The sequence below is a fragment of the Bubalus bubalis genome, chromosome 18 (genome assembly GCF_019923935.1).
Source record: "Bubalus bubalis isolate 160015118507 breed Murrah chromosome 18, NDDB_SH_1, whole genome shotgun sequence".
NCBI classification, from domain to species: Eukaryota; Metazoa; Chordata; class Mammalia; order Artiodactyla; family Bovidae; genus Bubalus; species Bubalus bubalis.
The window spans coordinates 9260528-9274903 of record NC_059174.1 but is presented as its reverse complement, the minus strand read 5'-3'; the positions used below and the strand labels follow the sequence as shown (position 1 = coordinate 9274903).

General features: G+C 41.8%; 1 protein-coding gene across 4 annotated transcripts in view; it reads right to left on the bottom strand.

Moving 5' to 3' along the window:
• The window catches only part of CDH13 (cadherin 13), a 1055068-nt gene that overhangs the window by 544200 nt on the left and 496492 nt on the right, over positions 1 to 14376 (bottom strand). For all 4 annotated transcript variants that reach the window (XM_044931221.2, XM_044931224.2, XM_025269790.3 and 1 more), the window contains one exon: positions 11284 to 11400. In XM_044931221.2, the coding sequence (XP_044787156.2) occupies positions 11284 to 11400 (117 nt within the window). The remainder of the gene's footprint in view (positions 1 to 11283; positions 11401 to 14376) is intronic.

Sequence of the window (14376 nt, the reverse complement as noted above, 5' to 3'; positions counted from 1 at the left end):
CATGCCCTGAAAGGAGCAGAGCTGTCCAAAATTGACCCCTGGTGCCCACTCTGGACAAGAAACAAGCTAAAGCCTGTGGTGAATGGGCACACCACTTCCCCAACTGGAGGTTCCACACCAGCACTACTCCCCAGGGGCCAGGCACCCTGACCCCATCCAAGGTCACATTCTATGGGCCCCAAGGTCACTGCTATGCTGGAGCCGGCTCTTACTGCTTCATGAAAGCCAAGTGTTAAATGTCAAATATGCACTAATTTTGCAAGTTGGCAGCTTGCAACTGGCCACTGCGGGGGTATTTACACCAGAGAAAGTAGCAAACACTACATACAAGTCATAGAAGTTAGTGCTCCCTCACCCCAAGAGCCAGCACCCCACTCCAGTACTGGAAACTCCCATGGATGGAGGAGCCTTGTGGGCTGCAGTCCATGGGGTCGCTGAGAGTCGGACACGACTGAGCGACTTCACTTTCACTTTTCACTTTCATGCTTTGGAGAAGGAAACGGCAACCCACTCCAGTGTTCTTGCCTGGAGAATCCCAGGGACGGGGGAGCCTGGTGGGCTGCCGTCTATGGGATCGCAGAGTCGGACACGACTGAAGCGACTTAGCAGCAGCAGCAGCACCCCAAGAGCCAGTTTACCAGTATACCTCTGCCGCAGGCATCAGGTGTGGGAATCTGGAATCTTAGATGACTTCTATAATCTGGGTACCTTCACTCAGGCTGCCAGATACCCCCAGAAGTCTGATTACCTGTCCACTGGCCAACTAAGAAGGGAGAGCTATAGGAGCAGAGTGCATCCCCTGGCAAACCTCTCTGACGTGCTCAGCTGTCTGACCAGTCCTGGCATCACTCTCTGCAGGATAATGGGGAAAGGGGAGCAATGCTTCTAATCCTTGGCTGACCCCTGGCTCGTATGTGCCCTCTGCCTCCAAAGGCCTCCTCCTCCCCCTATGCCGTGCGCTACTTTGAAATTCATCTGGAGCTCTAGTGTACGGCAGATGGCAGTGCTGCAGGAGCTCACCTTACACAACGACTCAGTCTGTACCACAAGCAGACTGTCCTGCGCAGTGCTCGGCCTCCATTTCTTCAGTGGTACAATGGGGACATAATATTGGTTTCTGAGAATATGCGTGGTTTCTGCATGTGAGCACATATACAAATGGCAAAGACCCATGAAAATGAAACATTCACTTATGTCACTGTGCAGAAATCATTTACGAGTCCTAGTCCAGTACTGTCACTCTTTTACCTGTGTTACCTTGAGCAAGTAACTTAATTGCTCTCAATTTCAATTTCCCCATCCGAGAAACGGTTGTTATAAGGCCTGCCCTGGAGAACAAGGATAGTCATGCTTGGCTTAGATCCTGACACTCATATGATGTTAAAGATTTCTAGTTGAATTTGAAAATTCCTCAACTCTCCTACCTCTAGGGTGATAATTTAAGCTGAAATGCCAGATCCTTTAATGTTCACAAATAATTAAATATAAATTCAGTCTGAGACCAAATATACATAACAATAAAGCCCCGGGACCCTTTCACATTGAGAACTGAAAGGGTGATAAACTCAGGGCTAAAAATATTGCTTCCTCTACAGGCTAAGATGCCTTTATTTGCTGGATGTATATCATGGAGGGGATTTTTGCATATATATGTATTTGGCGAAGAACCAAAACAACTCAATTATGTTTTACCATTAATTAAACTTTGCAGAAAGAGGGCAACACTTGCTAATAGTGAATATAAGCTTTTATTAGACTTAGTCAAAATAAGTTAGAATTAACTCTGTACAGTTGTGATTAGAAGTTTTGAGTTTTTTATTTGAGTAGATTTAAAATATCATTGCATATATAAGCGGATGCAGAAATACAGGCACTATCTTTGCTCACTCTTTCCCCCTCTTTCTCTTTCTCTCCTACTCCCTTTTACTCTTTCTCTTTCTACACACACACAAACACACACAGACACACAGTCACACAAAATCAATCAGCATCAAATCTATCACAATCTGCTAAGGATGCTTATATGACCAGACATAATGGTTGACTGCCAAGCAATTTATCTGGTAGCCTCTCTGCCACTGTGGAAAATTAAAATTTGTTGGAAACATACAGACTGGTCATATAATGCTCTGTTAACTCCTTTCTAACAACGAACCAGCTATGATCACTTAAATTAGTAACCAGTGAATACCTTAGTCAACCAGCTATAGACCTGGCTTGAATTTAAGTCAAAGAATATTTGAGTCCCTACTATGTGTTAATAGATCACTCACTATTCTTGATAAATTACAGTTAATGTGAAGATAAAAAAAAATACAAAAGAAACTATACTGCTGCCCAAAATGTGTTGTGTCATCTACGAGGTATAAACAAATGTGTAAAGGAGATCAAAAACAAACTTTCATGGAGGAGACTGTATCAAAAATAGGCTTTAGCCCAGCATTGCCCAACAGAAATATAACATGAACCATATAAATAAGTTAAAATTTTCTGGTAGACACATTAAAAAAATAAAGAAAAAAAATATGAGGTTATTTTAATTATACTAATATATCCAAAATAATTTTATTGCAATGACATCTATATAAGGATTATTAATGAGATACTTTCCATTCTTTCATGTGTGTGTACTGTTTTAACGTTCTATACTTATATTTCAATTTAGACATCATATTTTCAACAAAATACTTTATCTGTATCTAGATTAAAATTTACAAGATAGATTCAATATCTTATAATCACCTATAATGGAAAATGATCTGAAAAAATATGTACATGTTAACTGAATCACTATGCTATACCCCTGAAACTAACACTGCTGCTGCTAAGTCGCTTCAGTCGTGTCCGACTCTGTGCGACCCCATAGACGGCAGCCCACCAGGCTCCCCCGTCCCTGGGATTCTCCAGGCAAGAACACTGGAGTGGGTTGCCACTTCCTTCTCCAATGTATGAAAGTGAAAAGTGAAAGTGAAGTTGCTCAGTTGTGTCCGACCCTTAGCACCCCATGGACTGCAGCCTACCAGGCTCCTCCATCCATGGGATTTTCCAGGCAAGAGTACTGGAGTGAAACTAACACTGTATTGTTTTAATAAATCAATTTTGTGTGTATCTGTACGTGTGTACTCAGTCGTGTCTGACTCTTTGCAACACTATGAACTGGAGACTACCAGGCTCCTCTCTCCATGGAATTTTCCAGGCAAGAGTACTGGAGTGGGTTGCCATTTCCTACTCCAGGGGATCTTCTGACCCAGGGATCAAATCCATGCCTCTTGTGTCTCCTGCTATACTTAAAAAAAAAAAAGAAAATTACAGTTGAAAAGTTGCATTCACATGAGAAGTTGTTTCAATAATTGGATCAAGTAGTAGTTTTTAAGTTCAAAATAAAATTAATTATATTTTGGAACTTCACTGGAAGGCCAGTGGTTAAGACTCTGTGCTCCCAATATAGGGGGCACAGGTCCAATCCGTGGTCAGGGAGCTAAGATCCCACGTGCCTCATGGTACAGCCAAAAATAAATCAGTAAGTGGATATATAGATAAATAAATGTTAAAATTTAATGAAGTATAAAAATCCACTTCATCAATTGCAGCAGCAGCCCCATTGCAAGTGCTCAACACCTGCAGTTAGACGCTGTCACGCTGCCAGAGTAGACGTGGGACGTTCTGCAATGGAGCAAGTGTTCCACTTGATGTGCTGCCTTAGAGTGTAAACGGGGTGGCCATGTGGAGTGAGGATGAAGAAGATGTGTCCCAGGAAGTGAGAAGAGTTCAGTCATGAAAACCGGAAAGAGGTATGTACAACTGGCGTCGCTGAATGTAGAAATCACTTCTGCAGCTCATCTCACCAAGAAATTTTCAGCACTGAGGCTTTGGACATTGCCAATATTAAAGGATGCTTATATGACCTGACATAATGGTTGACTGCCAAGCAATTTATCTGCTAGCTTCTCTGCCACTGTGGAAAATTAAAATTTGTTGGAAACATACAGACTGGCCATATAATGCTCTGTTAACTCCTTTCTAACAAGAAACCAGCTATGATCACTTAAATTATAATTAAAACATATCACCAATATTAAAATTTCTCTCCTATACAACAAATCTAACAGAGGTGATGGAATTCCAGTTGAGCTATTTGAAATCCTAAAAGATGATGCCGTGAAAGTGCTGCATTTAATATGCCAGCAAATTTGGAAAACTCAGCAGTGGCCACAGGACTGGAAAAGGTCAGTTTTCATTCCAATCCCAAAGAAAGGAAATGCCAAGGAATGCTCAAACTACCACAAAATTGCACTCATCTCATATCCTGGCAAAGTAATGCTCAAAATTTTCCAAGCCAGGCTTCAACAGTACGTGAACCATGAACTTCCAGATATTCAAAATGGATTTAGAAAAGGCAGAGGAACCAGAGATCAAATTGCCAACATCTGCTGGATCATAGAAAAAGCAAGAGAGTTCCAGAAAAATGTCTGCTTTATTGACTACACCAAAGCCTTTGAGTGTGTGGACCACACCAAAATATGGAAAATTCTTAAAGAGATGGGATTACCATCTCTGAGAAATCTGCCTCCTGAGAAATCTGTAAACAGGTCAAGAAGCAACAGTTAGAATTGGACATGGAACAACAGACTGGTTCCAAATCGGGAAAGGAGTATGTCAAGGCTGTATATTGTACCCAGCTTATTTAACTTATATGCAGAGTATATCATACAAAATGTCAGGCTGGATGAAGCCAAGCTGGAATCAAGATTGCCGGGAGAAACATCAATAACTTCAGATATGCAGATGACACCACCCTTATGGCAGAAAGTGAAGAAGAACTAAAGAGCCTCTTGATGAAAGTGAACGAGGAGAGTGAAAATTTGGCTTACAGCTCAAGATGCAGAAAACTAAGATCATGGCATCTGGTCCCATCACTTCATGGGAATAGACGGGGAAACAATGGAAAACAGTGACAGACTTTATTTTTTTGGACTCCAAAATCACTGCAGATGGTGACTGCAGCCATGAAATTAAAAGATGCTTGCTCCTTGGAAGAAAAGCTATGACCAACCTAAGAAAGCATATTAAAAAGCAGAGACATTACTTTGCTGACAAAGGTCTGTCTAGTTAAAGCTATGGTTTTTCCTGTAGTCATGTATGGATGTGAGAGTTGGACTATAAAGAAAGCTGATTGCCGAAGGATTAATGCCTTTGAACTGTGGTGTTGGAGAAGACTCTTGAGAGTCCCTTGGACTGCAAGGAGATCCAACCAGTCAATCCTAAAGGAAATCAGTCTTGAATATTCATTGGAAGGACTGATGATGAAGCTGAAACTTCAATACTTTGGCCACCTGATGCGAAGAACTGACTCATTTGAAAAGACCCTGATGCTGGGAAAGATTGAAGGTGGGAGGGGAAGGGGACAACAGAGGATGAGATGGTTGGATGGCATCACCAAATTGATGGACACGAGTTTGAGCAAGCTTCAGGAGTTGATGGACAGGGAAGCCTGGTGTGCTGCAGTCCATGGGGTCACAAAGAGTTGGACACAACTGAGCAACTGAACTGAACTGATACAACAATCAATAAAAACTTTTAGTTACTGAATAAAACTGCTACTTGTTTTATAATGGGGAAATTAAACAGATGTAAATTTCTGAGATGAGATATTAGTTAGACTTGAATAAAAGATGTGAAATGATGGATTTTAAAAGGTGGGTGGTGATTACATAAAACAAATCAGGCCATAGGATGGAGCAAAGCATCCTAAGTCTACATGTTAGTAAGAAGATGAGCTGGAGCAGGGCTCAATGAAGTCAGGTCTAGTTATCAGCATTCTGGTCCAGCTGCTAGGGATGCAACTTGGCACCCATGGGTTCTCAAAGTGCTGCAAAGACTATTAAATTGAGTGAAACAAATTCAATTCCAAGACTGTAAGACTCCTTAGCACCTTTTTGCACAGGTGGGCATAAGAGAGTACCTGGATGTGGGGGGACTGCTAACCAACCACACATCCAGAACTCTGAGAAATATTTAGGACCTGCTGTAAATTGTCCTCACGTGTGACTTACATTCATGACACAATCAAAGCAGGGTCCTGGTTGAGTGGTTTTCATCATTTGGTCTAATGATCTATGTTGATTCCCTTTATGAAGAGCACATGGTCCCATTACATATTTCTTCCATCATGGGTTAAAGATGTCCTTCTAAAGGCCCATTCTATCAATTTATAGGGGATATAAAAAAAGGATTTTCAGTAAAATGTACTTTCATTGGTTTTGATGAAAAGGGTTTGTGATGAAAGTAGAATCTCTAATAAGCATTTCATAAATGACTTGTCTTTCAAACTTAATATAAAACAGAATAAAATACATCTCCCAAAGAACTCCTTGCTGCCTCACAGATTTAAAGTCCCCTGCTCTCAATCAATTGGGCCCAAGAACTCAAAAGTCTCTAGAGCTGCAATCAAATATTTATCAGGGAAAATTGGTAAAACTGAGAACTTATTTATGGCCCAAATTTTGAAACAGTCACACATTGAAGGGGGAGGGAAAAAAAGCATATGTTGGGAACTACGTATTTCTCTCCAGGACATATACTCTCAGATTCTCCTTGCTGTCTAGACTTCAAAAATGGGAAGGGACTCACAGGCTTGAGAAAGTATATTCACAACCAGGATTTTTACCCTTGTTTTCCCACAAACATTGGGAGTTATGATGGAAAATAAGCCCCCATATTTTAATAATTTAGCTAAATTATCAACTAATTAATGATTTGGCAGGTAGATAAAAACGTGCATATTTCAAAACTTTGCCTAATACTTACAGCTGCCTGCATACCCTTTCTGTAAATATGATGCTACATGGCCCAGCCTCCAGCTGTGAAAAATCTGCCACAGGGGGCTAATTTGCTGCAGCACCTTACTTTCATTATTACCCTTTAAAGTATGGACCTTCTTTCTTTAAAGAAATTCAGACCGTGATTAAAATATGACAAAAAAGAAAGTAGAGAGACATCTCTTTGGTCTCCATTCATTCTCTTGAATTGTAAGACCAGTACTTCTGTGTCAATATGCCAGCTCTTGTTCCTTTTGTAATAACTTATATTTAGTTACACTTAATGTTTCCCAACACTATTGTATGACATTTCCAAACACATAGAAAGTTGAAAGACGTTCACAGTGATCAACTGTGCTCATCACCTGGAGTCCACCATTAACATTTTCCTCTACTTGCTTTGTCGTATATCTATCTATTGAACCAGCCCTCTAATCATCTCATTTTCTGGTACATTTCAAGGAATTAAGGTTAGTTTTAATGATATTTTAAAGAAAGTAATTCTCAGCAAGGATATGATTGCACTGAGCAGCCGTGAGCCCACTGGTTAAGAGCACAGACTGTGAAATGTCCAAGAGCTGGCACAGAGCCTGCCTCTGCCATTAAGTGTATGGCTGTGGACAGGTCATCCTTCAGGGTGCCAAATGAGCAAGCTCCAGGAGTCGGTGATGGACAGGGAAGCCTGACATGCTGCAGTCCATGGGGTCACACAGAGTCGGACACGACTGAGTGACTGAAGTGACTGAATCTCGGACAGGTCACAGCATACTCAGAGCCTCGTTTGGCACCTTGGAGGATGACCCTCATGTTTGTTTGTTTGTTTTAATGAAAATTCAACACAATAGATGAAAAGTGATTACACTCTACTGTGACAAAGAATTTGTGATGACTTTTTCCTACTCATCTCTAATCCTGTGAGATCAAGGACAGTTTCCCTTGCCATTACATTAGCAGCCTTGTGCACAGTGCCTTGTAAATAGCAGATGTGGAATATAGACTTGTTGATATGAATTGGGTTGAATTTCAGAGGTTTTCGCTCCTGGTATGTAGCAAGTACTTATTAGTGGAGGGGGGAAGTGCAGTGGCTTCAAAGGCATGGGGCATAAGAAAGTTAGTTGAGAAATGAGCTGGAAGCAGGGGGCAAGACAAAGACAGAGAAAACCTAGCCCGCAAAGCAGAAGTGTTTACGGCAAGTTCAGTGACGGAGCAGAATTCATCAGTGCCCAGTCCTCGTCCCTTGGACGGCACCTTGGACCCCACGGTGCACGCCAGTGGACTTCCAGCTGCTGCGATGCCTAAAGGCTCTCCCCAGGTTTCAGAAGCCCATTGGCGCAGGGCACAGGGCACAGCAGAGGTGCTGAGGGATTTACACCTCTGGGAGCTGCCCTCAACCAGACTGATAGGGTTGGTATATAAATACCCAGCTGCCTCCCTCACAGCCAGGATGACCCTGAGAGTGTGCTTGACATGGTTTCCTAGCCTTTCTCCATGGGAGTACAGTCCAGCCCACCATAGAGGCAAACAGGCCTCTCTACTGGCTGCTCTCAATTGCCTGCCTTCCCTCACCCGCTTCACTCCTTCACTCTCTTATCTGTATTGCTGCTGTTGCTGTTTAGTCACTAAGTCATGTCCAACTTTTGCAACCCCAAGGACTGTAGCCTGCCAGGTTCCTCTGTCCATGGGATTTCCCAGGCAATAATACCAGGGTGGGTCGCCATTTATTTCTCCAGGGGATCTTCCCAATCCAGGGATCAAACCCATGTTTCCTGCTTGGCAGGTGGATTCTCTTACCATTGAGCCACCTGGGAGGTCCTTACCAGTATTACTGGTACAGAAAAGACTTGCATTTGAATTCTTATCTGAGGGAACCCAGAGTAAGACAACTGTTTTTATACTTTATGCCCACAGAATCTCTTCTTCAAATGGCATTCTACACTAAAATCTGATATATACTATTTATAAAGTTATAGCTGCCTGACTTGCAGAGTTTGGGTAGATGGGAGCAGTGATGTGTGGAGGCCAGAGCCTAGCCTCTCCAGTCTCCTTCCCCTTCTCCCAGCCTGCCCAGTATTTGTGAAGACTCCCACACCCTCCCACAGCTCGACAGAGCCTTGCTCATCAGCTGTTGGTGGAACTGATTAGGATATGATACAAGATATAAAGAAAAGAATAAGAGGGACGAATAAAAACAAGCAGACACAGAGAGAAAAATACGTTCTTTCAAAGGCATAAGAAGCATGGACAAACATAATTTTTGCAAGGCAGTACAGTTATTGTGTAAAAGCCATCTGGAGGTTTGGGAGGCTTTCACACCATTACGATGTTCCTAGACTACAGCACTTGGAAAAGCTGTTGTTTGTAGAGAATCCAGGTTGAAAGCCCACATGGGCAGAAACATAGGGGCTGAGGAGAGACGTCTGTGGCTAGAAAAACAAATAGTGTTTTGAGGCTGTAATAAGTAAGAAACCATGCAGAAGAATGTCCTTAGCTACATATTTATTGATCTCAAAGAAAGGGTCTTGTGAAAACTCCCTAAATATACTTAGAAGGATGAATGTATGGGGTTGAAGGAAGCTTTAGGATGGCCGCAAAAAATTTATTGTCTAAAGCTGGGTAGGTTTAAGGGGATAGGTGGTGTTAGTAATAATTGTGCCAGAACAACCACGTTTTCAGACAACTGAGATGTGAAAATTCACCCTTGTAAACTATTTAATGCTATAATAAACTAACTGAAATTCCACTACTGAAAGTATTACAGTGTAGTGGTAGGCAGAGGAGAAGAAAGGGTTTTAGACTGGACCTCTATAAACTTGAGTGTGCATAACTGAATCACTTGGAAGGTAAGAAAAAAAACAGGTTCCTGGCTCCATCCCAAGAGTTTCCGGTTCCATGGTGCTGTGGCGGGATGGGAGAAAAGGCACGTCGGGCAAGCGGCCAGGTGATGCTGTGTTGCGGTCCACAGCTCTTGAAGCAGGACTGGTTTAGCCTTCAAGAGCTGTGGCCCAGCAGCACCAGCCGCTCCTGGCTGCTTGCTCTATGTGCCTTCTCTCCCATCTCGCCACAGCACGGGTTGAAAATACTAAGTGTACACAAAGAAAACCTACGGAACAAGGTGAAACTTGTGTCTCAAACTTTCTGGGGGCAGAAACTTGCAGATTTGAGGACTCTGGCCCCTTGGCTTCAGGAAAATCTCACAAAGGCCACCACAGAGGCTTGTGCTGCCCAAAGGGTCAGCGCTCACCAGCCCTATCACTCTCCACTCGCAACGGCTCTGCTTCCCTTTGCATCATATCCTGGAAACCTGGCAAGATTTTGCTTAAAGAAAGGCATATTTGGCACAGTGATAGTTCAAATCATAAGCATGGTTATTATCAGGATATTGAATTATTCACGCTTCTAGTTTACAATAGAAATAGATTTCTAATAATTCAAGTCACCCCAACCTCCTCTTGCGTAGGTCACTATAAAACCTTCTTGGCTGTTTCTTTGTGTCCACTCCTCCCTACATCCTGCTTCTACAGATCATTCCGTACAAGGCAGCCAGAGGGATCAAACATACAGATGCACACATACCTGGGAGAGTTTCCAGTGGTTTCCGGCTGCATGCACAATGAAAACCCTACTCGTGACCATAATCTCCAAGGCCACATGACAGGCCAACTTCTCTGACTCCAACTTGATGACTCGTCTCCTTGCTTATGACATTGCAGCCAACCAGACATATCTCCTCAGATACACCTCATTCTTTCCCACCTCCATATCACTTCTATTCAACAAATAAACAATCCAACGGCACCAGCCACTCAGATCATCCACTCAACTAACCACCACTGTTCCAATTCCAAGGTCCCTGAAAAATATGAACTGGTTAAAATTCGATTCTCCGTGTCGGTTTCCCTGAGGGGAGAGGGTGTGTTGACCAGGCAACATCAGTATTTCTGCCTATTTAGCAGTAAATATTTCTTCATGGAAAAGTGGTTGCTCTGATTCATTCAGCGATGCTTGCTAGATCTGGTTAGTGTGGCTTAATTGCTTTGATGTGATTTTGTTTTTAGAGAGTTGCCCCAAGGGTGTTCCTGGACCTACACATTTGAAAACTAGGATCCAAATAAAATGACACATATCATCATACTGCTATACTAAGGGGACTTATCTGGCTCATGGCCTGGACATTGTATACAAAAGTAGTGAGTCTGTTTCTTAACCAATGACACCCTCATGTCACAACTATTGCATCTTTATCTACCATGTGGATCTTCAAATCCTGACATTCAAAGGTGTTACTTTTTTTAAAATCCCTTTTTCATGACCTTTTGACATTCTTTTCTTGGCAAAACCCTTTGGCCTCTGACTATAGAGGAACTGAGGCCAATCCCTCCTGGTTGTTAAGCCAGAGTCAGTTTGCCTCGTGTATGCTCATCTCATAATAAAAACATGCTTTGGCATTTGTCTTTGTCTGACTTACCTTGCCAACATCTCTCGGGAAAGGTTGTCTCTGATTCTCTGGAATTAAAATGGGAGATACCACAATGGACCTCTTTTGTCTTGGTACAGGAGAAGTTCTTGCAAATTTAAATATATCCTAAAAGAGAAAAAACAAATCAATTGACTAAAATCCCCCACAGAGAAGATGTATCAGTCTGCTCTGAGATATGGCTCCTTTGTTGTGAAAGCATACAGCTGTTTGGACATTGTTAATTTTATTCTATCAAACCTCATTAGAGTTAGCAAGTACATCATTAGAATTATACTAAAGCTGACATTGTGATTCACAATGACTATCATTAAGCTATTTAATCCCATCTTCTGAATCATTCTATTCACAATGTCAGTCTTGATTTATATATACTTCAGTGCTGTGTGGAGAAGGCAATGGCACCCCACTCCAGAACTCTTCCTTGGAAAATCCCATGGACAGAGGAGCCTGGTAGGCTGCAGTCCATGGGGTCACTAAGAGTCGGACACGACTTAGCGACTTCACTTTCACTTTTCACTTTCGTGCATTGGAGAAGGAAATGGCAACCCACTCCAGTGTTCTTGCCTGGAGAATCCCAGGGACGGGGGAGCCTGGTGGGCTGCCGTCTATGGGGTCGCACAGAGTCGGACACGACTGAAGCGACTTAGCAGCAGCAGCAGCAGCAGGAGCAGCAGCAGTGCTGTGTATTCCCTTTCATAACCTGCCAAGTGAGGAGGTTACTTGCTTGGTCACTAACCCACTGAACTTTTGCTGGATACAAAAGTGACTCTTCTCACGGCGAACTGTGTGGTCCTCGCATTCACAATTGAAAAGGAGAGAAAAACAGTCTCAACATCCAAACTATGTCTGGCATTATGGAGAATCTTAGTCAATGTTCTTTCAAAGGCCATTTGTTTTTATTAGTGGGTCTACTCCTGGAACTCACATCCTACACAGTATGTCCAAAATTTCAATCATTGGAACAATACTGTGAGGACTTTTAAATTAAACAAACGGCTGCAAAAAAGGAACCTGTGTCATTATTTTAAATACACTACTAGTATGGCTTCTCATAAAAAATAGGAAAACATAAAAATAAACATTGAGACCAATGATGTTATAAAATTTGAGCTGGAAACTTAGGTAGGTGCAAAGTTTCCTCTTATTGAAACAGAGATAAGAAAAGGCTAGACGGGTGTTATAGGGCTATAACTAAAAGTAAGCATCTGAGTTAGTACCAAAAGTAAGCACCTCAAACTTTGGATAATAGGTTCCTATGAAAATCATGTGGCAAATGATATTTAAATACCATCACTGACCCATGTTCCATAAAATGTTTGTGCATCTACATGTATATATCATATGACAGTGAGATATATACACATAAGTATACACACACACATGTGTAATCGTTTTAAAAGAAACTCTATATAAGAAAAGTCCAGCAAAGGCTATGAAACAAGACCAGCAAAGGCTATGAAACAAGACCAGCAAAGGCTATGAAAGCTTCTATAAAGTCTTTCACTTGATTTTGTTTGGAGTATAAACTGATGTTATTCTTACAGAAAGTAATCAGGCAGTATTTATTTATCAAGAACCTTACAAACATACATATCCCCTCATGCTATACTCTATACACTCTATCTACTCTCTGATTTCACTCCTAGGAATACATCCAAGTGCTAAATTCAAAAGAGGAAAAATAACAAACTGAAAGCAGGAAGATGTTTAGTGAGACATTCATAAAGAGCAAAAATGGCAAACCGCTTGAATGCTCAGTTTCAGGATAGGGTTAAATGTGGGTCCATCGGCAGGAGACACTCCTAGGTGGTCACCGTTAGGCAGCTGTGAAGACATGTTCTAACCACTGTGATCATCATTCGATTGCTTCCACAATCACAACCACAAACTCCTCTCATAACAACAGTCCGTTAAACATGTGTTGGAACGTGTGCTAGCACTTTACATGTGACTTTGCTGATATTTGTAATAAACTTCTCAAGTAACTCTTAGTCCTCCCTAACCAATGAGGAATGTCAAGTTCCCAGAGGTTATATAAATTGCTCCAATTCACCTAGCCAGCCGACAGAATATGTAAGTAACATGTGTAGGAAAATATAGAATACTGTATTGGTTGCCCTCTAATTTATATAAGCTATACTGAACATAGACGAATGATATTCAAAACCTCAGTGAATAAGTCCAAATAAAAGACTGCTTGATTTCTAAGGTGATCAAAGACTCAATATGCAAGCAAAGACAGAAAACTGGAACATGCGTACATAAAAGACAGCAAAAAGACTCAGAAGGGTTAAAACAACAAAAACCTAACTGACATACCAACTAACTAACTAACTAAATAATCCAACCCAATCATGCAGAAAACAGCAGAGGAAGAAAGAGAGAACGGGACAGTGAGAAGACAACGAACAACAAACTGGATTATATTCATAAAACATTGATATATAACATCTATAAAGATTCTGTTGGCTTATTAGGGAATAGGCAAAGAACAGGAAACATGTAAAATAATGCAAAATATGTGCAATATATGACTCTTATTTACAATAAAAAATCTTGAGGTTCATATGAAAGAAAGCCTAGGAAAGCAGTTGGAAAAGATTTAAAGTCTCATGCAAATGTAGGGGATTAGTGATTCTGCTCTATAATAGAGCAAAAGTAAGTTTCCATTATGACAATATGTGAAAATGTATCTAAAGTAATGAAAAGCATACTTACTGTCAGCAACAAACCTTCCCTTGTTTCCCATAAAGAACTCATTTGTGTTTGTGAGCCTGTGAATGGGTGGTACTTTTGTCCTGCTGGGTGACCAGAGTGGTCCAGTTCCTAAGTCCCCATTCCTACCTCTGGTGTCCTCCCAGCCCACCAGCTACTGAAGCCCACAGCTGCCAGTCCATTTCCTCAACTCTCACATCCTTGAAGCTTGGTAGTAATAATGGTGTGGACCCCTGGGCCTAAAGTGCCTTTGAAGAGAAGCAGGAGGCTCTGAGTCTCAGGTTAGGAAACAGCTTCTGGAAGGGAGGGACGGGGGAGTGACCCACTGATAGAGAAGCCTCCATGTGCACTGGACTCTCTGAGCCC